At 38.5% G+C, this 27,959-nt stretch overlaps 1 protein-coding gene and 1 non-coding gene across 2 annotated transcripts; both read right to left on the bottom strand.

Annotated features, from left to right (window-relative positions):
* Positions 1–641: 641 nt before the first annotated feature.
* LOC104603345 (alpha/beta-Hydrolases superfamily protein) lies at positions 642–27,924 on the bottom strand. Its single transcript, XM_010267357.3, has 5 exons — positions 27,130–27,924; positions 26,058–26,094; positions 25,581–25,817; positions 25,406–25,453; positions 642–1,297 (listed from the first exon to the last, which is right to left on the bottom strand). The coding sequence occupies exons 1-5, from the start codon at positions 27,426–27,428 to the stop codon at positions 1,040–1,042; spliced, it is 879 nt and encodes a 292-aa protein (XP_010265659.1). The 5' UTR covers positions 27,429–27,924; the 3' UTR covers positions 642–1,039.
* TRNAT-GGU (transfer RNA threonine (anticodon GGU)) lies at positions 16,403–16,474 on the bottom strand. Its single transcript has one exon. It is a non-coding gene; the product is annotated as a tRNA-Thr (tRNA).
* Positions 27,925–27,959: the final 35 nt, after the last annotated feature.

Here is a 27,959-nt window from a genome sequence, read left to right on the forward strand (position 1 = left end):
AACTTGGCCGTGTGGGTCCAAAGCATCATAGAAATCCTACCCAGTTGCAGCTGAAAGGCTGAAAGCCTGAAACACAGTGCGGACATGGACACTGAAAAATGTATCAGGTTTTAACACCACCCAATAGGCCACCTTGTTTGAATCATGAATTGCAAGTTTGTTTTTTCTTCAAATTTTTTTTATTTACAATTCAGTAAGTTACGTACCTACCCACCACCACCACACACGAAAATAAAAAAAAAAAGAAAAAACAAACATAAGAAACTTGGAAAAGACAAAAATGATACGAGAAAAAAGTTCTGTAATAAGATTGGCTTTTTCCAGCTAGAAGAGTGTCAGAGTGTCTGCTTCACATATGTGCTGCATTAATTAGAGACATTCAAGGGTTATCAGACATTAGGTGGAATGCCAAAATCTTATTGTATAAGACCAAACACATTGATTTTATGCTTGGTGACGACAAAATGAGAAGACCTGTTGAGGCTTGGTTGTTCTGAGTTCACATGCAGAAGAATACATGAAATTCACATGCCCAGCGATATGAATGGCGCAAGTATAGCATCAAAGATATCACATGGAGAAAAAATAAAAAAAGAAAAAAAAACAAAGGGGAAAGCAGGACAACCATCTGGGGCAGGATGGAACAAAAGAAGACAAATGGAACCTATGTATTTGCTTTTTAAATTTGTAGTCTTTACAAAGCATTCAGTGTGGCTAATGATACATCAAATCCAGATTCAGAACAATATCCTGCATCTTGATATCAAACATTCGTCGACTTGTATGGTAATCACTAATCAGAGAGCATGAGTTGCCTACTGAGCATCAAAATTGGCGCTTGAACCTTATCTGGAGTCTGGACCAGACATCTACATACGATTTCTATCAGTTCCCTTGACACAAACAACCAAAGAAACTTGGCTGTTCAACACTGGATTCATGAGGAAAGCAAGTTCGACTTACCCTCTTGATGATGGCCCACTTTGCAAATAGGAACTGCTCGTATGTAATGCCTCTTCAGGTAATTAGAAAGAACCAGTTATCTTCCAAATCTCAAGCACTTGTTATGTTTTGTGTCAGTTATAGCTGGGTTGGGAGGAAGATTTGGTTTTGCCTGTTGCGCAAGGGAGATTTTTTCCATTGCATTTATGAACTTTCGCAAGTGCTTGATATACTCAGGATATGTTTCTAGGTTGCAATGACCACCACCTTTGATCCATAGTGGGTCATATTTTTCCTTTGCGAGTTCCCACAAGCGCTTTCCATGAGACAAATCAACAATGTCATCATTTGTTCCCTGAAAAATATCCATTGAGAGCAATATATCATTACAGACAGCAAAAATGTTGAGATATACTTGCAAAGAGTTTATGTAAGCCAAGACAGATAACTGCACAAACAAAAAACTCGGCTTAAAGATACAGGGAACAATTGAACGATTTTGCAATATCAAGAGGACAACTATACTGTACAATCAACCTTTAGATGATTCTTAGGTTGGATGATATTGCCACCAAGATGTAAAGTTCTGATATCAAATGATCAAGATCCAGAAAATGTAAAACAAGCATTCCATTTGCAGGCTTTAGGAGTTATTAATAGGTTTATGTAGCAACTCTTGCTTCTCAGTAAAGGGGCTCTTAATCACCATGGTTGGTTGTATCTTGATAATTTTTCTTCAGTAATAGCTACTCCCATATAGATGATGTAATAGATTATTCAATTCTTAAGGCTCCCATTCAGCACTCACAAGTATCACCATAAGTTGCAACAAAGGAAATTCTCACTAATAATATCTTTACCATATAATATTGATACTAGCCTTGGCCTCAAAACAGGTCACCATTTCTTTAGTCCATCAAATTTCCTCTCAACTATATCCTCACTACCCTTACGCGTGCAAAATTGCATCTACAACTGAACTAGTCTAAAACTAGCCTTGATCTCCTAAAAGCAAAAGCTCTGAGAGCACCACATCCAGCCACACATCAGGAATATCTCCCGTACATATATGCTAAATTCATGGGCAAATGTTCCCAATGTGTCCACACAGTGTTGGCATTCAGGAGATCCTGTCTTGTCCAAAGCAAGTTCAATCACTTGACTTTTTTTGAATTTCAACTTTCAACATATTAAGAAGTTACTTTTTTTAATGAAAAATAAAGTATGTTGTATTAATGATGAAAAGGAGATAAACCCATTACAGTAAGTACAGTAGGAAACTGTAGAAGCAGAGAGAATAAACAGTATTTCAGATAATGTAATAATTACAAAAAGAGGGTTTCAGTTCAGAGATTGTAAGATTGGAAGCATAAGCCCAAGAAAATTTTTTTTGCCAAAATGTTTTGAAACAATTCATTAATTTGAGAGGATTTGTCATAAAAAACTCTGCAGTTCCTCTCCACCCACCAAAATATATCCATGGCTTGTTTCTGTTGCAAGACCAGACCTTCAAATGGCCTGTGGATTCATGTCCATCCACCGAAACATATCCATTTTTTTATTGTTAGTCTTGAGTTTCCAGTGATTTTTATTATAGTATGATGCACACTAACACCATACAATGTTGTGGATATTGTTGGAATAATGTTAAAATAACTTAGTTGCAGGTGTTAGGGCCTGTTTGGCTAATTAAAGTGCTTTTTTATTTCGTTTTTTTTATTTCTGTTATGTCTGTTATTGTACTCAGGGGCACAAGGGTTTTTTCCCTTGTTATTTCTGTCGCCCTATATATAGTAAAATAAACACTGGCGCCGCTAGTACTGTTACATTGCAAACCTTCTCAGTTCTCTCCTCTCTTCTCTTCTCTTCTCTTCTCTTCTCTTCTCTTCTCTTCTCTTCTTCTTCTCTTCTCTTCTCTCCTCTTCCACTTATCTCTGGCCGGCTACACTGTCAAGATGGTATCAGAGCGGGAATGCTGATTAAAAGAGAGCAGATCGATCAACCCTACTATCAAGAGAAGATCGATCAACCCAAAGAACAGATCGAACAGACTAGCAGAAAAGAAATCTGATTCTGGACTACAGAATAGCTACAACTGGTACAATTCTCCCTATTTTTTCTCTTCTTTACTCTCCTTGGTCATGTGCCGAGTGAAAACCCTATGAATCTGGGGCGGCTGAATGCTGTCGAACCTGTGTAACCCTAGTTTTCTTGGATCGTGTGATCCTGTTCATGTGTTAAGACAACTGTAGGTCAATGCTGACCTGTCTTCTCAATGGTTTGAGTTGACTATAAGTAAGAAGGATCTCTCCTGCTGATTAGTGGCTGTTAGACATTCTAGAATTCTGGTAGGTGGGGACTGATAAAACTATACAGGTCTGAAATCTGCCGAATATCACCTCAGTTTTTGTCCGGAATTTGTTACTGTTTGTGCTCAATCTGGTTGGTAAACCCAAGTGTGTGGGTGTGAACTGAGTGGAGCATTGTTTTGTGGAGTAAGGAGGGGTCCTAAGTCCGGTGTTTGGGACTGATTAACTGCTTGACCATGTCGACTGAGAATTCTGCTACTTCAGAGATCTCAGGGAGACACAATGGAGTGAGTGGGGGAATGGATATGAGCTTTCCCATGGCTGTCATTCCCTTTGATAGTCTGAATTACCTTGAGTGGTCTAGGGGGATAAAACTCTACATCACTGCTAGGGGGCGAATAGGATACATCAATGGGAGAGTAAAGGAACCGAAGTATGGAAGTGCTGAGCATGATAGCTGGAACCAAGAGAACAATATGGTGATGTCTTGGCTCTTGGTTTCAATGCTGCCACGAGTAAAGAAGACTTTTATGTGGGCTGAAACTACTTGTGAGATATGGGAACAAGCGAAGTCCACTTATTCAGAACAGAGACACTATGCCAAGATATATCAACTACAAGCTGAATCTTCTACTTGCAAGCAGGGGGAGAGGAGTCTCTCGATGTACTATTCTGATTTGACATCAATATGGAAAGAACTTGATCACTATCAGAATGTGAATTGAAAGTGTGATGAAGATGCAAAGGCCTATAAGTCACTTGTATCACAGCAACGCATGTTTGCCTTCCTCCTAGGGCTGAATTTGTCATATGAGTCCATCAGGGTACAGATCTTGGGTAGTAAAGACTTGCCATCAGTCCAGGAGGTGTATGCCTTGGTGCAGTCAGAAGAAAGCAGAAGTGTGATGAATGGTGTAGAAGAGGAGTCAGTTGCCCTAGCGGTCCGGGGAAATTCAGATACAAATGTCAGAGGTGGCTTTAAAAGGGGTGACACTCAGAAAAAATCAGAAGATAAAAGCAAGCTTTGGTGTACTCACTGCCAGAAGACACGACACATTAAAGATACATGCTGGGATCTCCATGGAAAACCTAAATGGGCACAGGATTTGGATAAGAAAGCAACACCGGATCAGGGCAAGAAACCAGGCCAGCAGAATCAAAAAAGGTATAACTCAGCTAATATGGCATCGACAGAGACTAGTTCTTCCGTAACTCAGGAGAGACATCCCGGTTCTGACCCTAAGGAAGATATTATCAACTCCTTCCGTGAACATTTGGAATTGTATGGTAGGACTCTCCGCCAGGTGGATTCTAGGCCTACTCCTACCTCATTTGCGTCTACATCAGGTAATGCCACAGCCTTCCATGTGTCATCTCATACTACTGATTCACCTTGGATTATTGACTCCAAAGCCTCAAATCACATGACCGGTAAGTCAAATTTGTTCCAGACATATAACCTTCTCTCTAGGAGAGATAAGGTAAGACTGGCTGATGGTTCTTTTCTACCATAGCTGGCTGAGGCACCATATCTCTCCCACTTGGCCTTACTCTTCCTAATGTCCTGCATGTTCCGAAATTACCTATTAATTTGCTGTCCATTAGTAGTATTACTCACTCTTTGAACTGCTCAGTCACCTTTTTTCCGTCTACATGTGTGTTTCAGGATTTGACCTCGGGGAAGACGATTGGTAGAGGAAGCATGGTGGATGGTATCTACGTGTTGGAGAATAATGCTGGTCTAGTGGCGACTGAGTCCACAAGTTCGTCGAGTGAGAGTCAGGCCTATTTATGGCATAGTCGTTTAGGTCATCTTTCTTTTGAGTTGTTAAAAGTTATGTTCCCAAAGTTGTTTGAGTCCTTGTCAGTGAGTCAGTTACAGTGTCAAACTTGTCAGTTGAGTAAGCATTGTAGAAGTTCTTTACCTTTAAGAAATAAAAGATCTGAATTTCCATTTCATATTGTTTACTCTGATGTTTGGGGCCCTGTTACTCTACCTACTGCGGCTGGCTATAAGTATTTTGTTACTTTGATTGATGATTATTCTCGATACACTTGGGTTTACCCTATGCGATCTCGAGATGAAGTGCCACAAATTGTGAAAGATTTTCAACGCATGGTATTCACTTAGTTCCAAACAGAAATTCATATTTTCCAGTCGGACAATGCACAGGAATATTTCCATAGTGATCTCACGAAGTTCTTTGCTTCGAGTGGGTCACTTCAGCGAAGCTCTTGTGCCAGGACACCCCAACAAAATGGTGTGGCTGAACGAAAAAACCGTCACCTTCTCGAAGTTTCTCGTGGCTTGCTGATTCATATGAATGTGCCAAAACAGTTCTGGATGGATGCAGTATTGTGTGCGGCATATATCATCAATCGCATGCCCTCTCGGCTACTAGAGTATAAGGCCCCACATCAGCTCTTGTTCCCTACAGCCCCGCTGTCCACCATTCCAATGCGTGTTTTTGGGTGTCGTTGTTTTGTCCACAACCTGTCACCTACTCGTGGTAAACTTGACCCTCGGGCTATTCCTTGTGTTTTTCTTGGTTACCCTTCATCTCAAAAGGGGTATCGTTGCTATGATCCCATTGCCCGCAAGTACTATGTTTCCATTGATGTCTCATTCTTTGAGAGTCAACTGTTCTTCTCGGTTTCTCCTCAGGGGGAGAGTAGGGTTGAGGAGAAACAGGCGACGACTCAGATTCAACTACCTCCTTTACCCGATTCTCCTCCGTTCCGGGTTTTTCATCGTCGCCATAAGAGCCAGTAGAGTTCAAGAGCCGTGGAGCCGGACACTATGCAACCAACATCATCGGATTCACCCGAGGCAGATCTGTCTCATCAGCCAGGTACACTTGCTCCCATTGCTCCTTTAAATGTTGATTCACCTGTCCCCAATGATCTTAATATTCCTATTGCTAAGAGAAAGGGTGTTGGATCTTATACCACTAATCATCCTATCTCTAACTTTGTGTCCTATGAGTATGTTTCACCTTCGTACCATACCTTTCTCTCTTCTGTGGATAGTGTCCCCATCCCTAAGACCGTGGCAAAAGCTTTGTCAAAACCTGAATAGACAGATGCAATGCAGGAAGAAATTGATGCCTTACACAAAAATGGTACGTGGGAGTTGGTAGATCTTTCTGAGGGGAAGGAACCGTGGGGTGCAAGTGAGTGTTCACAGTGAAACACAAAGCTGATGGAACTATTGAAAGGTACAAGGCTAGACTGGTAGCAAGAGGCTTCACACAGGTATATGGAGTGGACTATGCAGAGACTTTTGCTCCAGTAGCAAAGATGAACTCTATCCGGATTCTCCTTTCCTTGGCAGCAAATCTTGACTGGGATCTTCACCAATTGGACATCAAGAATGCCTTCTTGAATGGTGACTTGGAAGAGGAGATGTACATGACCCAACCCCCAGGGTTCTGTGCCAAAGGCAGTGAACAAAAGGTGTGCAGGTTAAAAAAGTCCCTATATGGGTTGAAACAATCACATCGGGCTTGGTTTAGTAAGTTCCATTTAGCAGTCCAACAGATGGGATTCAAACAATGCCAGTCAGATCATACCCTATTTGTAAAAAGAGGTGAAGGTAAAATTGCAGCTCTTATTGTGTATGTGGATGACATAGTGATCACAGGAGATTGGGAGACTGAAATCCAAAGACAAAAAATTCTTAGCCACTAAATTTGAGGTGAAGGATCTAGGCCCCTTACGATACTTTCTTGGAATTGAAGTTGCCCGCTCTCACAAGGGCATCTTTATTTCCCAACGGAAGTATGTACTAGATCTACTAGAAGATACAAGCAAGTTGGGGGTAAAACCATCTGATTCACCTATTGAACCTAATCACCATCTGGGAGACAGTCAGGGAGAGTTTTTGAAAGATGTAAAGATGTTCCAGAGACTCGTGGGGAGACTTCTGTATTTGTCTATGACCAGGCCTGATATTGCCTATGCAGTGGGTGTTCTTAGTCAATTCATGCACAGCCCGAGGGCAACTCACTTTGAGGCTGCAGAGAGGATCTTGAGATATCTCAAGAAGTTTCCTGGAGCTGGTTTGTTGTTCCAGAAACACAATCACTTAAAAGTGGAAGTATATACTGATGCAGATTGGACAGGAGCAGTCAATGACCGAAAGTCTACCAGTGGTTATTGTGCCTTTGTAAGAGGAAACCTTGTCACATAGAGAAGCAAAAAACAAAGTGTGGTGGCTAGATCCAGTGCTGAAGCAAAGTATAGAGCGATGGCTCATGGGGTTGCGGAAATCATGTGGATAAGAAATCTGTTAGGTGAACTGGGTTTCGCAGTAAGCAATCCTACGTCACTCTACTGTGACAATAAAGCTGCCATCAATATTGCTGCTAATCTAGTTCTGCATGATAGGACGAAACACATTGAAGTAGACAAGCATTTTATCAGAGAGAAACTTGAAAGTGGAGAAGTGTGCACACCATATGTCAGCTCGGAAGAGCAACTTGCAGATATCTTCACCAAAGGTCTTCATTATGTGCGGCACAAAGATTTGTGTGACAAGTTGGGCATGATTGACATCTATGCTCCAACTTGAGGGGGAGTGTTGGAATAATGTTAAAATAACTTAGTTGCAGATGTTAGGGCCTGTTTGGCTAATTAAAGTGTTTTTTTTATTTCACTTTTTTTTGTTTCTATTATGTCTGTTATTGTACTCAAGGGCACAAGGGTCTTTTCCCTTGTTATTTCTATCGCCCTATATATAGTAAAATAAACACTGGCGCCGCTAGTACTGTTACATTGCAAACCTTCTCTCTTCTCTCCTCTCTTCTCTTTTCTTCTTCTTCTCTTCTCTTCTCTCCTCTTTCACTTATCTCTGGCCGACTACACTGTCAAGAGATATTAATCAATATTTGTGGAATATCTACTAAATCTTGGCAAAATCTAATTCTACAAGGGTTTGCTAGCAACAGGGGGACCTTGACAGCATACACCTATTTGTTTTGTTGATTGAACCCTAACAAATAAGAAAAATAAAAAAGACACATAAAACTACAAAATGAACAAACATTGCACAATAAACCCAATGTTCTGAAAATTGTAATCATATCGTAACTCGTACAAAAAGCTGAATTGAATGAAATTGTGAATTGCATCATAAGTCATAAGATTATTTCTAGTTTTCACAAACTTGTCAAAAAAATAAACATAGATACTAAAAGGCTATATATGCATATAGAAAAAGCAAATTTACTATTTTTAACCCATGTCTACCATATGTGTACCCAAAACAATAGAATTTGCCACGTGTGCAATAGAAGCCTAATGATATGAGCAAGCTTGACTTGGAAGTCATATAATCCACACAATGGCTCATTAACCTACATATGAAATGAACTAAATATGTGGTCTTAAGTAAGACAAATAAACCATTTTCTAGTAAGCGTTTTAAAACAAGTGTCTAGATGACAAAGGAGAGATGATTCTTAATTGAATTGATTTGAATCACAATGAATCATAGGAATTGTATAAATCATAATATTTATGAATCAAATAACAAGATTCCAACAAAAAATCATAGAATTTGCCACGTGTGCAATAGAAGCCTAATGATATGAGCAAGCTTGACTTGGAAGTCATATAATCCACACAATGGCTCATTAACCTACATATGAAATGAACTAAATATGTGGTCTTAAGTAAGACAAATAAACCATTTTCTAGTAAGCGTTTTAAAACAAGTGTCTAGATGACAAAGGAGAGATGATTCTTAATTGAATTGATTTGAATCACAATGAATCATAGGAATTGTATAAATCATAATATTTATGAATCAAATAACAAGATTCCAACAAAAAATCATAAGATTTTTTGCGAAAGGATGCAAAACTAAGATTCAATGTTAAGGGCCCGAGAGTAGGATCTCGTCACGGGTCGGTCCACGGGGAAAACAAAACCTTGTTCTTCCCTTTTCTTGAAGAACCTATCTTGCCGCCCTAAAAAGGTGATTTGTTCAAGAGATCACCTAACTCTCCTTGCTCTCTTTCTTGACTGAAATTTTCGATGCCATTATTCAATATTCTCAGCTCCTTAAATAGGAGATTACAAGATATAAGAGTCCTACTTTTAGGAAGATTCCTTGCTAATTAAGAAGACTCCCTACTAATCTATCCTACTGAACTGATAAGATAAGACTCCCTTAATCTCTATCCTACTGAACTGATAAGATAAGATAAGCCTCCCTACTAATCCATACTATTGAACTGATAAGATAAGAACACTGAATAGATAAGACTCCTACTAATCCCTACTACTAAAAGCAGATAAGGTAAGAATACTGAATAGATAAGATAGGATGAGAACACTAAATTGCTGCTGCTGAGAACACTAAATTACTGCTGCTGCTGCACTAAATTACTGCTGCTGCTGCCAGCGCCCACATCATTCAAATTGAGAATCATGTCATAAATTATAAAATTTTGACAATATTTCAGGAAACAACAAGACCACTGCAGTTTTGTTGCTAGTTTCTATTGCAAGTTCCAATCTTTAATGTTGTTGCCACTGGTTCTTAAACCATCACTCCGTACCTCTCTCTCTCATGAATGGGATTTTTAGGTTTTCCATTTAATATTTTAGGTTTTTACTTTTCAATATAGACAAAAAGAAGTTGAACAGCCTAAAACTGCCACCAGGTGAATTGTCTAAACAATTAAATCGTTGGATCAGTTAGGTTGACAACTCACCAGGTTGCAATTTAGTCTGTTGCACCCAAATTCTCTGACCAAGACAATAGTTCCTTATGACTTGGCAAGTTTGGGATTGAACCAATTTTTCCCAAGTGACAAGTCAAAACCATCTGAATCAACAATGGGTTGGAAACATTGATTTGCTTTGATAAGCATGGTTGAAAAATTGATAGTCATCTTAAAGTAACCATATATAAGAGGCATAGAAGATCAAAATGAAGATGATACCCAACAACAGAGGGAGAAAAAGAACATAAGCACCCACCAAATTGGTGGGTCAAGACCTAAAGGCCCCAACCCTTTAGCGGAAAATCCATAAACAATTTTGACCCAAAAGCAACCCATGACACTAGAAATACCACCAACCTCTACAGTCAACCAAAGCTAAGAACCACCATTCTTAACAACAGTCGATCAAAGCTAACATTTTTTATATATCAGCAAAAGTACATTTAAGGGAGAAAAAATATGTAATACAAGACTACTCTCCATGGAGACGGGATCTCCTGAAAGTAAAAAATCATGTATACATCCTGAGAGCACGGATCTACCTGTACATGGGGAATATCTCCCTATGAATTTTACATAAAAGAATGGGAGATATTCCCAATATGCAGCTGGATGTCATGTTCTCAGGGGTGTGTACATGATTTTTGCTTTCAGGAGATCCTTTCTCCTCCTCAAGATACTTAGAGAAGTAGGGTAGTGAAAGCATAACAGCCATTAGCTGACAGCAGCCTGCACTACAATATAAATATAGTTAAAATTTTCCCCTGGCTCCAGCAGTCACCATTCTTTTTCTTTTTTTTTCTTGGTATTGCATATTGCACATCATAGGGGAATAAAGGGGTAGAGACAGAGCAAGGTGCATGCGAGACCCACTGACCTTACCACAGAGAGCCTGCAGTCACCATTCTAGCTCTTTTGTTGACAACTACCCTAGCTAAACCATCTGCTAGGCTGTTGGCAAACCTAGGGATCCAACTAAATGAGCAATTTGGATTGGAGGATAATGCTGCAGGTTCTCTACTTTGAGGCTTTAAGATCCTTCTGATTTTGAGAAAAGTTGACTAACCACTACATGACCATAGTTGTCAAGTGTAGGTGATTCTGGGCTATAGTGGGGTGCCTAGTCATTTAGTTGCCAAGGTGGTATAACATGCATATTAATTGAACAAATAGCAATTTCTTTTATTAAGAAAATTAAATTTTCTCTCAAAACACGGCAAATCATCATATCTAGGACAATGGTATTTCATAAATATTAATTTCAATACTTCAAAAATAATACTAAACTAATTATTTAATGGAGCAATTTCACATCAAATAGCAACTAAAGAAGGCTATAATTTAAATGATAAAATTTAAGATAGAAAGAGAAAAATAACAAGGATGGAGCCACTGTTTTATTCAACGTAAGAGAAAGGGAGAATAGGAAAGAAAGCTCTTTATATTTCTACTCTTTCTTTCTTTTTCTCTTATTGAACCCTTGGATCTTTCAAATTTCAATAGTAAAACATTAAAACAAAGTATAAATAACATGATAGTATATAATAGAATGTATTAGTACACATATTAGAAGATGGAACAATGTGAAATAATAAGGCATCCACCTTGTCATCTTTGTTGCCTTGGTGGGCACCTTGTTGCATAGATGGGCACTGTTGCTATAAACAAGGCATTTTAGGCATGGCACCCAGCCAAGAGCACCTAGTCACCTAGGCAACACCTTGACAGTCTCCTTCAACAATAAACCCACTTCACCTCTGTCACATGTTAATTCAGCCATTGAAGAAGTCCTAACAGTTCTGTCCTTAATGACTTTACCATTCCATCTGGGCTTGGATGGCTCAACAAGTTGTCAAATTGATCTCTAAAATTTCTGATATTCTTGATAGGATTAGGTTTTGTTTTTGATAAATTGGATAGACCTAGGTTCCTCAGAGAGCTTCCATCTCAATCAATTCAAACAATCACCAACACCACATTATAAAAATGCCAAATGGCACCAAAACATGGAAAGCAAAAGGTTACTAGAACCAAACATAAAAGCCCACAAGTCCAAAAGTTCACCTCACAAGAAAAAGTCATATACTTCAAATTCGAAGACTCTACACATCCTCTGCATCCTACTTTCTCTTCTCCACAATATATATCAAATCAACATTCTCATGCTTATCAGGCCAAGATTTTACCATTGCACCAAACAATAGCCCCTGAGAGAATACAACTATCTGTAGAGAGAAAAGAAACCTAACCCTTATTGCTAGCCAAACAACCTAATATAATAAAAAAATGAAACATATTCTAGGCATATTCCTAGAATGTTCTTTTTTTTAACCCTATTTTTTATCAAGTTCTTTTTTTTAACCCTTCCACATTGGGCTTGCTGTGCGTGGCAGGCCTACAAGTAGAACCCACTAAACTTCACAATATGAATGGTAAGGAAGTTCCATGTGTATGGAGACCCATGGTTCAAATGAGTAAAACCCACTCATGCTGCATCAATTTCCCTCCTAATTGGAAAAAAACAAACAAACTCAATGTTAAATTTTGAAATAGGGAAGGAGGAGCAAAATACCCCCACCACCCTTGCTGTTTCCTTTACTCCATTGTCAATGCCTTAACCTCCTGTATAGGGGCTCACTAGGATTACTTCAGTTAAGGGGCTTAGGCCTGTCCAAATACTCGGACAAATTTATCCATAGCCAGACTAGTGATAATCCCTCAAGAGTTTAGATCTTTTTTTTTCTGTTCTTCTTCTTCTTTTTTTTTTTTTTTTTTTTGAGAAAGGGTAAAGTAACTTTAGTAGAAAATGAACAAGAGATTACAACAGCAGCCCCACAAAAGGAGCCAAAAAGCTCAAAGCTCTAGAACACATTAAAAATCTAACAGACTTCTAGTCCTCAGCTGAGCTCCAAGAGCCAACGTCTGGAGAACTCTAGCAGCTGCAATCCAAGAGACCAGCTTACCAAAAGAAAAGGAGACTAGACAGTCTGATCCTTTAGCACACTCCAGGAATATTCTTCTATTCCTTCCTGTCCAGATGGTACTAATCACTGCTACAGGAATAGCCAACCAAACACTTTTAGCCAGCTTGGACAAACCATGGAGTTCCCAACTCCAAAGCAGATCCAAAACAGATTTCGGTACAACCCAAGATAAGCCCAAGGCAGATAAAAAATGTCCCCAAATAGCAGAGGCAACAGTGGAATGGATGAACAGGTGATTGCTATCCTCTTCGACTTGGCCACACAACACACACAGCAGATCTTGAATCTGTAATCCTCTTCTTATGGGGCTGGCTACATGAGTTTAGATCATCATCATCATCATCATCATCCAAGCCTTATCCCAACTATATGGGGTCGACTACATGAATCCTGTTTCACCATTCCATTCTATTAATTCCATATCCATTGTTAAATTATCAGCACTTAAATCATTTCTTATAACTTTGACCCATGTCCTTTATGGGCTACCCTACCCCTTTAAGCCCCTTCAACTTGCAATAGATCAATTCTTATGGGTGCTGCCAAAGGTATTCTATACACATGACTGGACCATCTTAGTCTACTTTCTCTCATTTTATCACCTATTGGAGCTACCCATAGGTTCCTTTGAATGACTTCACTTCGGACTCTATCCTCAAGAGATTAGATGCATGTCAAAAAGTCCATAATCTTGATCTGGAATTCTGGATAGACAACATAAAATACCATACATGCGCTTGGGGGAAACAATGAAAGCTTCCAAGGGAAAAGTCTTTTGTGGCATAGGCAAACTGGAATATCCAATATCCTGACAACCACTTCCTTGGGGTTCTGGTCAAATACTGACCTCCCCAAGGATTTACCTATTGACTTACCCCTAATAGTTTGGAGTTGAGTTACTGATTCCACCCCTCCACTAATTTGCCATCAATTTTAGTGAACATAACATTTAAAACTTTTTAAAAGTCCACTTTACCCTTTTATAGCACCTACTTGTATATTATATGGGACAAAAGTAGTCTCATTTATATTTTTTAAGGGGCAATTTTTCTGCCATAACATTAAGGTGGCATTAAAAGTTGAAAATGGGTTCAAGAAAAATAAAATAAAGTACAATAAAAAATTGAAATGGTAAAAGTATACTGGTTTTTGTAGATGAGATTACTATTATCAACTTCAAAAAAGAAATAGAGGCAAAACAAGATATTTTATTATTAAGGGCATTTTGGTAAAATACTTGTTTCCATCTTAATTCCATCTCTTCCATTAACAAATGCCCTGTGGTTTCATGGTCACAGGGGTATAAGTTACCAAATAAATATCAGGAGAGGTTTTAGCAATGGACTAAAACCCCAGCAGAGGTACAATAATTTACCCATATTAAATTATTCAAAATGACAAGAACCCCCCCCCAATGGGCTGATATTACATTCAAGTCCCTAACTATATGCTTTCTTCTAAAAATAACCCTCCCTCATACAAACTAACTCCAACTCTCCCCCTTAAGCTATAACATTTTCTTGCTTAAAGAAATAGTAAAATCTTGGTAGCAATATTCCAGAGCTTCTCTTAAACAAAGCAACTTGAAGATTCCAACATGGTGGCAACTAGCACCTATACGGTTATACCATACCCACAGGATCTAATTAGTAGTTGCGCTTACAATGGCACTTTTGGCTCTTACCCATCACAAGACAAGTCTTCAACTGATATAATAGTACTTATGGTGACTTACAATTCTTTACTTTTTTTTATCAATAACTGAAACTTTCATTAAAATGGTGAAATACAATACAATACAAATGGAGATAAAATGGCATGATTTAGCCCAAAATAATTAATTTCTCCCAACCTCTTGTTTTGCCAATTCGTCATCTATACTGTTAGCTGCCCTTTGGGTCCACTGAAATCTCATATCCATATCCCTAAGAAGTCATTTAATTTTCTTTAACTCATTACGATGGGAAAATCTATGATGCTAGAAAGACATGATACCAGAAAGGATTTGACCAATCAAAACTCAGTGAATTTTGATGAAAACCCACCTGATTGTTTACCACTTTTATGATGCCAGTTGATTGGCTATAAATTTTTCCAGTATCATGCCTTTCCGACATCATAGTCGATCCCCATTATGATACTTCCAAAATTCATTTCCTTTGTAACCAATTGATCCCCAACCGGGAGTCTCCTTCTATAATCAACCTGTGCAGGACCAACTCCTTTACTTTATCTACCCCCTAACAATTGCCATTAGTTCTGCCCTCAAGGAATCCCCATGACCAATCAAACTCAGTAGAAATCACTATTTGCTAATTCAGTCAAGTTTCTTGTGAAATGAAAGAGGGGGAAGATGAAGATTTCAGCATTAGAGAAGGAAGGAGAAGAATAAAAGAGTAGGAGGTCAAGCAGGATTGTGAAAAATTAACCCTAGCCGCCTACCTCTCATTATATTTATATTTAACTTAAAGATGAGATATTACAAGGATGCCCTTAGTAGGGCGGCTACTAAGAGTTGAAAAGTCACAACTTAAAAAAACATAAACTAATGAGCCTAAGGCCCAACAACTTCCTAACTAAATAAAAACAAACCGGACCACTCAACACTCCCCCTCAAGTTGGGAGTAAATATCACACATTCCCAACTTGCATAGATCATGCTCCAGCTTGTTCTTTGCAACACCTTTTGTGAGAACATCAGCGAGTTGCAGATCAGAAGCAATGCATGAAAGACAAACTTCTCCAGAAGTTACCCTTTCTCTGATAAAATGTCTATCCACTTCAATGTGCTTAGTTCGGTCATGCTGGACTGGGTTATGGGCAATGTTAATTGCTGCCTGGATATCACAGTATAGCATCATGGATTCTTCTGCCTGTACACCAATTTCTTCTAACAGAGAACGGATCCAGAGAAGTTCTGAAACTCCATGTGTCATGGCCCTGTATTCGGCTTTAGCACTTGATCTTGCCACCATTGTTTGTTTCTTACTCTTCCATGAGACTAAGTTACCCCCAACTAGGGTGCACACTCCTAAAGTTGATCTCCTGTCATCAAGGCAGCCTACCCAATTTGCATCTGTATAAGACTCTAGTTTCAATTATCCATGATCAGTAAACAATATGCCTCTACCCAGGTGTCCCTTCAAATAAGCAAGAATCCCGTCAATTGCCTCCCAATGCTGGACTCGTGGAGAATGCATGTATTGACTTACTACACTCACTGCATAGGAGATGTCTGATCTTATCATACACAAGTATAGCAACCGACCCACAAGTCTCTGATATCTCCCAATGTCCTTTACTGGTTCACCTTCTGATGCATTGATTCTATGGTTCTGATCAAAAGGGACAGTTACTTTTTTTATTACAAATATAAAATCTCTATTCTCCGCTCAAAAAAAAATGAAGACTAAGACTGGAGTTTTTTGAAAAAAGCCCCTTACCGGATTTGAACCGATGACTTACGCCTTACCATGGCGTTACTCTACCACTGAGTTAAAAGGGCTCATTTGATTTCATTCTTGAATGAGCCACTAGACACTATGAGTCTACCGCATGTACCTATGTATATAATATATGTACATATATATATATATATATATCTGCATAGTGACTCATTCAGGAGCAAGAAATCTTATTCTTATTTACTTGGAAAATCTAGGGTAAAATGGTTACTTATATTTAATTGATATTTATCAAATTAAAGCTGATTACCTTTGTTCCAAGCTTCCCTGTCTCTTGAAGAAGGTCCAAGACATACTTCCTTTGAGAGATAAAAATTCCATGTTTCGATCTTGCAACTTCAATGCCTAAGAAGTATCTCAGTTCTCCAAGATCCTTAATTTCAAATTCTTTATGTAGGTTCCTTTTCAGACTATCAATCTCACTCAGATCATTCCCGGTGAAAACAATATCATCCACATAAACAATTAGGACTGACACCAAAGATCCCCTGCGCTTCATAAATAAAGTGTGATCGGATTGAGTCTGTGTAGCCAAAAGCAATCAAGACCTTTCTAAATCTGTCAAACCATGCTCTGGGAGATTGTTTCAAGCCATAGAGTGACTTCTTAAGCCTGCATACTTTTCCCTTTTCAGTATCATTGTAAAAACCAGAAGGAAGATCCATATACACTTCTTGCAAATCCCCATTTAGGAAAGCATTCTTCACATCAAGTTGAAACAAGGGCCAAGAGTATGAGATAGCAAGAGAAAGAAGTATCTGAACGGAGATCATCTTTGCAACTGGCGCAAAGGTCTCTAAGTAATCAATGCCATAGGTCTGTGTGTACCCTTTGCCTTGTACCTTTCTATACTTCCATCTGCCTTATATTTTACTGTGTAAACCCATCTACATCCAACTATCTCCTTGCCTTCTGGTAGGTCCACAATGTCCCATGTCTGATTCTTAATCAAAGCTTCCATCTCTTCCTGCATAGCCGTTTTCCACTCAGGTTTGGAGAGAGCCTCACTAACACCCTTGGGTATAGACACTGAATCAAGAGAGGAGAGAAAAGCACGATAGGAAGGAGAAAGTCCACTGTAGGATAAGTACTGTGAAACACAATGAGTAGTACACTTTCTCTTCCCTTTTCTGAGAGCAATAGGGAGATCAAGGTTATTTGTAACAAAGTTAGTAGGATCAATGGGAACTGAAACAGTAGCAGGACCAAGAGGAATACTTGAATCCATGTCAGCCAAATCTGGAGTCTCCAAGGAATCGACAGGAAGTGGTGTGAGTTCTGCTGTAGTGGAATCAACCACCTTGTGAAGTCTCTATTGTGAGTAATGCTGAGAAACAGAACGCAAAGGAGGTGGCAAGGTAGGTGCCACAAGGTGATGGTCAAGCACAGGAGTAGACACAGGGACTGGAACCGGGAGAGGAATAGATTGTTGACTCACTTTCCCAAAACACTTCCCCTGAGAAGGATTCTTTGAGAATAAGTACGTGGATTCAAAAAATGTGACATCCATGGTAACATATCGGCTCCCAAAGACTGGATCATAACAGTAGTACCCTTTCTGATTCTCTGCATATCTAAGGAAGACACACTTCTTTGCCTTGGGATCAAGCTTCGAGCGATGAGGACCAAGGATATGTGCAAAGCAGACACACCTTGAGAGGAATATGAAACATCTCCCCCTGAGGAAAAAGGAGACTGAATGAGGTGCTGAATCCAAGTATACGAGAGGACACCCTGTTAATCAGATATACTACTGTGAGAACTGCATCACCCCAAAACCGAACCGGAACTATAGATGTGATCATCATGCTTCTTGCAGTCTCAACAATGTGTTTATTCTTCCTTTCTGCAACACCATTCTGCTATGGACTGTAGGGGCAACTGCTCTGATGGACAACACCATATTCTAACAGATATGTGGCAAGGTATCTTTCAAAATATTCCCTAGCATTGTCAGATCTGAACACCTTTATTCTTGTTCCAAACTGTGTTAGTACCACCTGATGAAATTGCCTCACCAAGGATGGTACCTCATCACGGGATTTCATCAGGTAAATCCAAGAGTATCGTGAGAAATCATCCACAAATAAGAGAAAATAGCGATAGCCTCCCATAGAAGGAACATGGTAAGAGCCCCACACATCCGAATGAATAACATCAAAAGAAGATCTTTTATTACTAGGTTTAAATGAATGTCTACAATGCTTTCCAAGTTGACAACCTTCACACTCCAGACTTGATAGGCTAACAGACTCAAAAAGTTTTTGAAACAAAAACCTCAAAGAAGAAAAAGGTAAATGACCCAAACGATTATGCCAAAGCATAATTTGACTCACAGATCCTGACTCACTATCCCTGCTGACATGATGACTCTGGTGAGGAGGAAGTACATCCAGGAGGTAGATTCCATTCACTTCATAACCACTCCCAATCGTCCTCTTTGAATCCAGATCCTACAAAATACGACCAGGAGAAAATTACTGAGCAATTCAGGTTCTTAGTCAAACTACTAACAAATAATAGATTAGTGCTCAATCTGGGAACATGAAGGACAAAGGGTAAACAAATAGAATCACTAATCTTGACAGATCTCTTCCCAGCAATAGGAACATGGGATCCATCAGCTGCGCAGACCCTATCTCTGCCAGAACAGAGCTGGTAAGAAGAAAAAATAGTGGAGCTATGGGTCATGTGCTCTAAGGCTTCAGAATCTATAATCCAAAGAGGTCCCTCCTTACCTGAAGTGGAAACATAATTTGCAGTGACATGTGAACTACTTGTGTGAGCAAAGGAGCTGGAGTGGACTCCACCAGTGCCACCTGTACCTTGCTATCCGCTTGCGGCTGAACTGGAACTGGTTGTATCCCGCTAGTTCAAAAATAACCCATACCTCTCAAGTTCGGCCCTTACTGCAGCATCTGCAACAGAGTCCAGAGCAGCTGTAGTAGAAGGGGCCGGAGTATCACCAGTAACTACCATGTGCGCATTTCCCTTCTTATTTTTCAATCTACTCGGCACAAGATGTGGGTGAAGCTTCCAACAAGTATCTCTTGCATGTTTAGGCTTCTTACAGTAGTCACAGATCAAATCTCTTTTATCTTCCTTCTTGATTTCACTGCCACCTTGTTTAGATTTTACAACACTTACCATAGCAGACTAATCAGAAATAAGGTTTTACATCATCACATCCCTCCTGCATTCCTCCCCTGACACAAAGGCATATGCTTGGGAGAGAGTGACACTGTCCCTGGAAAGAAGATGTTGTCGTGCAATATCATACTTAGGATTAAGGCCAGCAAAGAATTCAAACACCCTATACTTCTCTAGATGTTTCTGATAGGTAGCTGCATCCTTAGTGGTTTCCCAAGCAAATGTCTCTAAATGGTCAATCTCTTGCCACAGGGTTTTAAGGACTGAAAAATAGGCTACAACAGATCTATCTCCCTGCCTTGTAGCAATAATCTGATTTCTCAATTGATAAGCCCTAGCAACATTCTCCCTCTGTGAATAGGTTTTTGCAACCCCATCCCATATCTCCTTAGTTGTATTTGCCCATAAAAAAATTTTACTTATATGTGGCAACATGGAATTACACAACCAAGTCATCACCATATAATTCTCTTGTACCCACCGGGAGTTGCTAGTTTCGGGTTTCACCTCTTCACTGGTGATATACCCTAATTTCCCACGAGCACCAATGGCCACCTTTGCAAATTGTGACCATTCCAAGAAATTTGCACCATCCAACTGTAGTAATGGTCCCAGCCCCGAAGGGGTCTCCAACACCTCCTCCCACTGGTCCCATTTCACTCCCGGGCTTATTTTCAACTCCGTGGCCCTCCATGCTTCTCAAAAAAGGTAAAGGAAATAACTAAAATTTGCAACAAGATCAAACAAAACACCTTTTGGAACCAACAACACCTTCCTAGTGTCCTGGACTTTCTCCCCACAAAAGATTCCTTTTTTGTGGGATGGGAGAAGAGAGAGAAGAGGCAGCCGCCCTCTCTAGAAGCCTCCAAACCAGGTAGGACTTGAATCGCCCCTTACAAAAAACTCCAAGGAGCCCTAAAAAATTAGGGCGTCACTTCCTAAGTCAAAAATGAAGAGTCCAACAAAAACAAGATTCTTCCCCTTTCTCCAGATTTTCCTAATTTTGATGAGAAACCCTAGACCAGCTACAGGGCACACAGATCCATAAAAAAAATCCAAAAACTGGGCTTACCTGAGAGCTTCGATCAGCCTCTTAAATCACCATGCAATCGGCCGATCTAGGGCTGCATGAGAGAACTTCAAGAACCTTTGGCCCACTCTGATACCAAGTAGAAATCACTAATTTGCTGATTCAATCAAGTTTCTTGTGAAAGGAAAGAGGGGGAAGATGAAGATTTCAGCAGTAGAGAAGGAAAGAGAAGAAGAAAAGAGTAGGAGGTCAAGCAGGATTGTGAAAAATTAACCCTAGCCGCCTACCTCTCATTATATTTATATTTAACTTAAAGATGAGATATTACAAGGATGCCCTTAGTAGGGCGACTACTAAGAGCTGAACAGTCACAACTTAAAAAAACATAAACTAATGGGCCCAAGGCCCAACAACTTCCTAACTAAATAAAAACAAACCGGACCACTCAACAAACTCAAGAAAAGTACCACCACTTGACCAAGTTCATTTCTAAAGATGCCTCCAATACTAGAGGGTCCTGGACTCCCCCTACTGCTGCCATCAAAACTCAATTTTACAAATCCCTCAACCAGTGGAATCCAGAACAAACTATTTCTAGGTTTCACTATTGAAGGGCTAGCCACCTCCAGCCATCTTCTGAAGAGAACATCCACTGAGAAGTCTGAAAACAGCTCTAGGGATTATAACCAATGAACAACCCTGATGGTTATGCATTCTATCACAGCTTCCTTACTTCGTTCTCCTGAAAAATTCTTGCATTTCTCTCCTCCCAAATAGTCCAAGTTGCTGTCGCTCTAAGGCTTATCCACATGATTCTCCCCCTCATTTTTGGCTAGACAAAAGAATTGGAAGTATAGCGACTTGAGGAGGGATCCACCTGCAACCAAACAAAGCCAGAAACCAAACCCAAATACCAAAAGCAAAAGGGCAGGACGGAGGAGATTAGTAAGTGAAAGCAGGTTTCTCCATTTGCCCTGCAAAGGACACACCGATGTGGAGATAAGAAGGAGAAAGGTCTCCTTTTCATAGCAAGTCACAGGTATTAATATTCTCATGAAAAACCTCCCAATTAAAAGCTCCTACTCTCAGTGGAATTCGTTTAGCCCAAATTTCCTTAACTGGAAAGTGATGTGAAGGGGACAAGGGATTGGTCAAAGTCTTGAAAAATGAAGCACACGAGAAAGAAAAGTAAGAGGAACACTAAGGCAACCAAGTCCACATTTTAGCAAATTTCCCAGTAATAACAATATGCTACTAACTTAACAAAGACCCAACCACAAAAATAACAGTATAAGGAACACCCTACTGAAAACTTTAACATATCAAATACTTCAATGACACAAAAACAATTAAACGATGAATGGCCCTTAAACATGACAAAGACTCCCTCTTAATCAAAATTTGTAGCCTTTCAAGAATTCTATCAAACACATGCAACTAACAACTTGGACAATTCAGCAATATGCATCACTAAGGATCTTCAACGATAATAAATGTGCCCATGATCAGAGAACCACTCCTATCCTTTTAGTTTTTAGTTCTGAAGTCTCTCCAACCTACAACTGGACATTTGGACTCTTCTTTCTAGCACTCAAAACAAGATTGTGATAAAAGACTTTGTTTTAGAATATTTATCAAATGCCCCCAACAATCTCAGGGAATTTCCAGAATAATTATTCCTTGATCATCAAAAAGCTGAAATCTACCCTGGCACCAAAATAAAGAGAGAAGTAGGAGGTGCTCACTCAGTTCTTTATAGATCCATCAAAACTTGAATTGGTGGATCCAAAAACTTATAAGGTTAAAATAATCTAGAGAATCTAAAGAGACATATTGGATATAGACAGAAAGCATTAGACAAGAAAAAATCGTGTTCCTTGATTTTTCTTGATTTTTGGGAAGAAATCTCTAGAACTCTTTTCTAGGCATAAAAAAACTACTTGAATTTTTTTTTCCAAAATCCTTAAAAACCAGGTTATTCAAGAATGACACAACCAACCAAAAACAATTCAACAATGACAATCAATAGCGCAAAATTCCTACTTATGGTATTTGTAGTAAAATCACAATTTGTTATTTATAATAAAAAGCATATCTAATAAAATAACAAGAAGAAGCTGAGATTAAGAGAGCAAACTAACAAGTTCAATCCTACTTTTAACACCTAACTTGGTTTAAAATATTTCAATCCCCTTTTTTCCAATGACCCAGTAGTTGATTTGGTCACTTGGCACCTTCCAAATAGGGCGTGCGGGATCAAATATGCGGAACCGAAGGGTCTTTGTCGTATGGCCAGTGGTATGTGTAATATGCAATACCAAAAGAAAAAAAAAATCCCCTTTTCAAATTATGTCATAACCATTCTTTGAAAATTCTTAACAGTCATATGTTTTTATTTCTAAATGTAAATAAATACAACCGAGTAAATAGGAATAATCATTAACAAGTAAAATAAACTATAATATGAAAAGGATCTAGTTTTTTTCTTTTTGCAAAAAGAAAAAATGTAGATTTACAATGTTTGGATAATTGACATACTTATACTAAAGACTAGAAACACTTACTAGCTTAAAATAATTATTGAAACATCTTCAAAAGCCGAAAAAGATTAGTGGATTAACCAATTATGCTATAACTTCATTAGACACAAACTACAGTTTGAAAACAAATGGACAAGACCATAGGACCGACAAACTATGGGTAAAGTATCCACTAGGTAGATTCCATTCGTTTCATTAAGTAAATGAAAGAAAAGATACACTTACATTTTGCAGTATCAGTGAAACACCTAATTATTGCATAATTGTGAAAATTAAATAAAAACAATAAGAAAGTATCATGTGCTTAAATCTTATATTACACAAAAAAATGCTAAAAATACAAGTAAAACGCTGTCAAACATAAAATGGTGAACCAATTCACTACTGAAGCATAGTAGTGGGTAATAGGGCTGGCAATTTTTCAACCCAACCTGTTAACCCACCCACTAATTAATGGGTTGGGTTGTATCCATTTTGTCTTGGGTCATAGCGAGTTGGGCAACCCAATAAAAGGACATTTGATGGGTTGGGTGGGTTGGGACATGGTTATCCAGCGGGTAACCATTAATTTGTTTCTCTCTCTCAGGTATCCTATGCACTACTTTCCAATTCTTAACCGATACCCACTTTCTGAAACTAAGGAATGACCTTCAGTGGATTCCAATGGAATGCATTCCTGATTACAAAAATTGCAATGAATGATAGCTACAATGATACAACCTCTACAGAAACAATCCTTAGTCAAGCTTCTTTTCCAATATCACCCCTCTATAATTCAACCATTTGTGCCTATACTCGATTAGGTACCAAGGAAGAACTCTTATGATAAATTTCAAGTGTTTTGCAGAATTATCATGACTTCTGATTGGAAAATGTATTTATGAAAGAGTTCAAGAATTGGATTGGAATATGATTTGTATGTTGGGACTTCATTGATTGATGTACACGTAAAATGTGGTAAACAAGGCAATGCTCATAAACTGTTTGACAATATGCATGTGAAAAATGTTTTATCATGGAATGCTTTGATTGCAAGTTAAATGAAAATGGAGCAATGCAAATTGAGGATGTGTTGTTCGAAAGAATGCCAAAATGAAGGATTGCTTCTTGGACTACTAGCTATGATATCTGTGTGCACTTTCGTGAGCTCTGAGTTTGAGGAGATGTTAAGGGTGGATTCAGAGGTAAATCCCAATTGGTTCACTCTCATGACATGAATATCCTTCCAGCGTGTGCTAATTCATCTGCAATGGAGTATGGGAAAAAGATCGATAGTTATGCAAGTGAGATTGTTTTGGGCATAAAATTTTCTATCATGTTTATATTTTTCTATAATTTATACTATTTTACGCACTTCTGTTCTTTATTAATAACTTTTATTTTTTTTTTTTTTTGCAATTCCTAGTCTTTAATGGTTTTCTATATTTTTCTGTAACTTATGTTATTTTTCTTCATTTTCTGTGTTTTTCAATAATTTTTGTTATATTTATTTTGCAATACTGTTTTTTCACATGTATAGAAAGGACAAAATGAAAGTTGCAAATTCTGTTTTTTTTTCAAATTTTTATGTAATTTCTATTAATTTTATGCATTTTGTGTTTTTGTTTAATTTCTATTTTATTTCCTGCAATTTCTATTATTTTTGTGTAATTTTCATTATTTTATCTAAATGGGTTGGGTTGGGTTCAGGTGGGTTTGGGACTTTGGGTTGAACCCAACCCATTTAATTCTATCTAATTGGGTCATTAATGGGTTGGTGGGTAAGATGGGTTGGGTTGAAACTCAACCCAAACCGAACCCAACCCAACCCGCCCAATTGCTACCTCTAGTGGGTAATAAGCATTAGCTTTTAAACAGTCTAAACCTATTTGTAGTTTATTGCATGGATGGAATTTATTCAGCTTGTAATTTCAACCATAGAGCAGATTGACAAAAAAAATTCACATCATCTGGGCAAGTAGAGACTTCCTTTTATCGGAAATAGGTAAGCTAACTATTTCATTAATGAAGATGGCAGAATATATAGTATGCCCTTTGTACAAAACGATTCTGTACAGAAAACAGAAATGAGCCCAAAACTCACTTTGAAAAATAATACAAAAAAGACTTTTTTTTATTTTGAGAAGATATAATAGAAATTTCATTAAAGAAAAAGGAAATAAATGAGGATGTACATAAAGATGAAAACAGGGATGTTCTGTCTCAGAAATCCCTGAAAATAGACCAATCAAGCAAATAACTTGGAGACTTACATGGATAACAAGAACAGGACAGCTGACATGCCGTATTTTGTCAATATTCTGAAAATAATGAGAAGAATTAATTATCTAAAAAAAGAAATAATGAGAAGAATTTAATCCATTCAAAACTAAGCATTTTATGCATGAACCACAATGAAAACAGAAAAAATACCTGGTTGAAACTTACTTTAAAAATGTCAAACCAAAATGTCATCTTGACAGGGTACAACACCCGTATGCCTGAAAGTATAGCACTGTGAAGAACAACAGCCCTCAGCCTCTGCAAACGTGCAGCCAAATGTAGTGTGGGTCCACTACCAACCGATTGTCCATACAGAATTATATCCTCCTGCTTAATTCCATAATCTCTCTTCAAACAAGTGTATACTGCCTCTATGTCAAAGTATGTGTTTTGCTCGGACGGCTATCATCATTATCAAGGAAACCACTTGTAAGGATCATCAACTGCTAAAAAGTTTGAATTTGATAAATAGATGGGATCAGGGAGAAATCTGTTCCCCTCTCCCATTCTCTTTTTGTTTCTGTTTCCCTTTCTGCTTGGTGGTATAAAGCTGTCTAGGAGAAGGTTCAGAGCTTATATTAAATTTTTACACCAAATGAACAGGAATAGCAAATAAGTGCCACACATGGGGCTGTGGCTTACCTTGCCGGAGGAGGCTCCATAACCCGAATAATCATAGCTGTAATAGGAAAAAAATAAGAAAAGTCAACATGAAGAAAAGCTTCTTACTTGCAGTGAGCGAGTGTTAAATACATTCTAAATCCCACAAAATAATATCCCCTCAGAATTTGTTATCCAATAGAAGAACCTATCATTTTCAAGATTTTGGAATGCTTGGAAGTTGGAACTACAATCTATCGCCATCTAAAGTCATCCTTGAGAAGCGTACCCACTGTTCCCAACATTATCAGGCAAAAATCATGACAATTAAATATAAAAGTCAACATGGGTATGAGCTTCAATCTGGTACAAATTCATACAAACAATACTTGAATTCTTAAATGGGTTTAAACCCATAAGACCTTAAGCAAAGAAATTGGCTTGGATATTAAGCAAATGTTGAAATTGACTTCAGACGCACCACTGCCATCACAATATCATTCTGGAAAGAACTATTACCTCCATTTCTTCACTAACAATGTTGTTGAGGCTAAAATTTCGGATAGAAATATAGCATACGTGTTATTTTGACATTTTGACACCATTCCCTTACCAAATTCTAGCAATGCAAGAAATTATTCGGACTTTTATTAAGCCCCCTCCCCCCAGAGTAGGCATGAAAAATCAAACCTCAACCAGGGTAAAAAAGAAAATTAAAATAAATTAATAAATATCGCAAATTAGCTAGCTATATGGATATTAATTCCCACTCCACTCTCAAACCTCAGACAAAATGACAATCATCCCAAGCCCAGAAATGCAAAAACAACCAGAGCAAAAGACAAAACCTATAAAACCAGCAAATCTTCGAAACAAAACAAGTAAAATGAGTAGTTAAATATGCAAACAAAGCTGATTAATACAACAAATCCGATCCCAACCACCAAGGAACAGAACAAACCAGAATAAGCAAAAAACATCACAGAAAAAACAAAAACAAACTCAGCAAAACCCGCATTACAAAAACATTAAAAATATATAAAAAAAAAGCATAAAACACATTAACTCAAAGCAAAAACAAGAAAGAAAAGGAATAAAAGAATAAGCGAAGTACCTCATAACATTGACACGCAGGTGTGCTCTAAGCTCAATGAAGAGTTCCTGCATCTGACCCAAATCAGCAGCGTTGCCATGAGAATACAAAAGCGTAAATCTTGCATGTGGGTGTCTCCAAAAGGTCGCGACGATCTTGTTTCCTCCCTTAGTATCTAGCAAATGTACATCCACGTTCTTATCAGCCGAGAGTCCAGACAACAGAAGCCTCCCATTTTCTTCTCTGCGCACATCATAGGTTGGTGGGTCTGGAGGAAAAAATGCGAATCTTGCAGCAACGCTGGAAGTTACATTGCCCATTAAAACAAACCCACCTCAAAACAACAGGCAGAAAACAGCAACGACTACTTCATTAACGATTTGAATGTCTCAAACTCTCTCTTCCTCCGTTTCTGTCTGTGTTTCTCTTTTTCTTCTCTCAGAGGCGAAGGCGATAACATTCCTGCAATTCTTATTCTTCTACACCCAATAAAAATTATTAAAGAAAATCGAAAAAAGTTGGCATTTTACTGCATTTAATGCAATCCAAGTGGCGTCAGATAAAATTAAATGTTGAGGGTGGCAGGAAATAGATCCGATCCATGGGGCTGAGCTGGAACTCCAGGATAAACAAAAACAAAATGCCCAGAAATTAAGAGAGAAAAAGAAAGTAAAAAAAAAAGGGGCTAAAAAGAATGGATCTCGGGCTGGGTGATGGACGGCTAAGATACGGTCAAAGGCTGCCGGAAATTTGATGAGAAATTCAGAACGAGGAGTCAGAGTCAGACATTCTTCGTTTGCTTTGCTCAGCCCATGGTCGACAAAGATGGCGGTCGGCGGTTGGTGGTTGAT

Source organism: Nelumbo nucifera, chromosome 2 (assembly GCF_055504915.1).
Source record: "Nelumbo nucifera cultivar China Antique chromosome 2, China Antique-T2T, whole genome shotgun sequence".
Classification (NCBI taxonomy): Eukaryota; Viridiplantae; Streptophyta; class Magnoliopsida; order Proteales; family Nelumbonaceae; genus Nelumbo; species Nelumbo nucifera.

Bases quoted from the DNA above. Each gene is read 5' to 3' on its own strand.
- LOC104603345 (XM_010267357.3), bottom strand. From the start codon at position 27,428: ATGGGCAATGTAACTTCCAGCGTTGCTGCAAGATTCGCATTTTTTCCT. The intron at 26,095-27,129 runs GTACTTCGCTTA...TTCCTATTACAG, and splicing joins CTGCGTGTCAATGTTATGAG to CTATGATTATTCGGGTTATG. The intron at 1,298-25,405 runs GTAAGTCTCCAA...GATATTTTTCAG, and splicing joins GTCCTGTTCTTGTTATCCAT to GGAACAAATGATGACATTGT.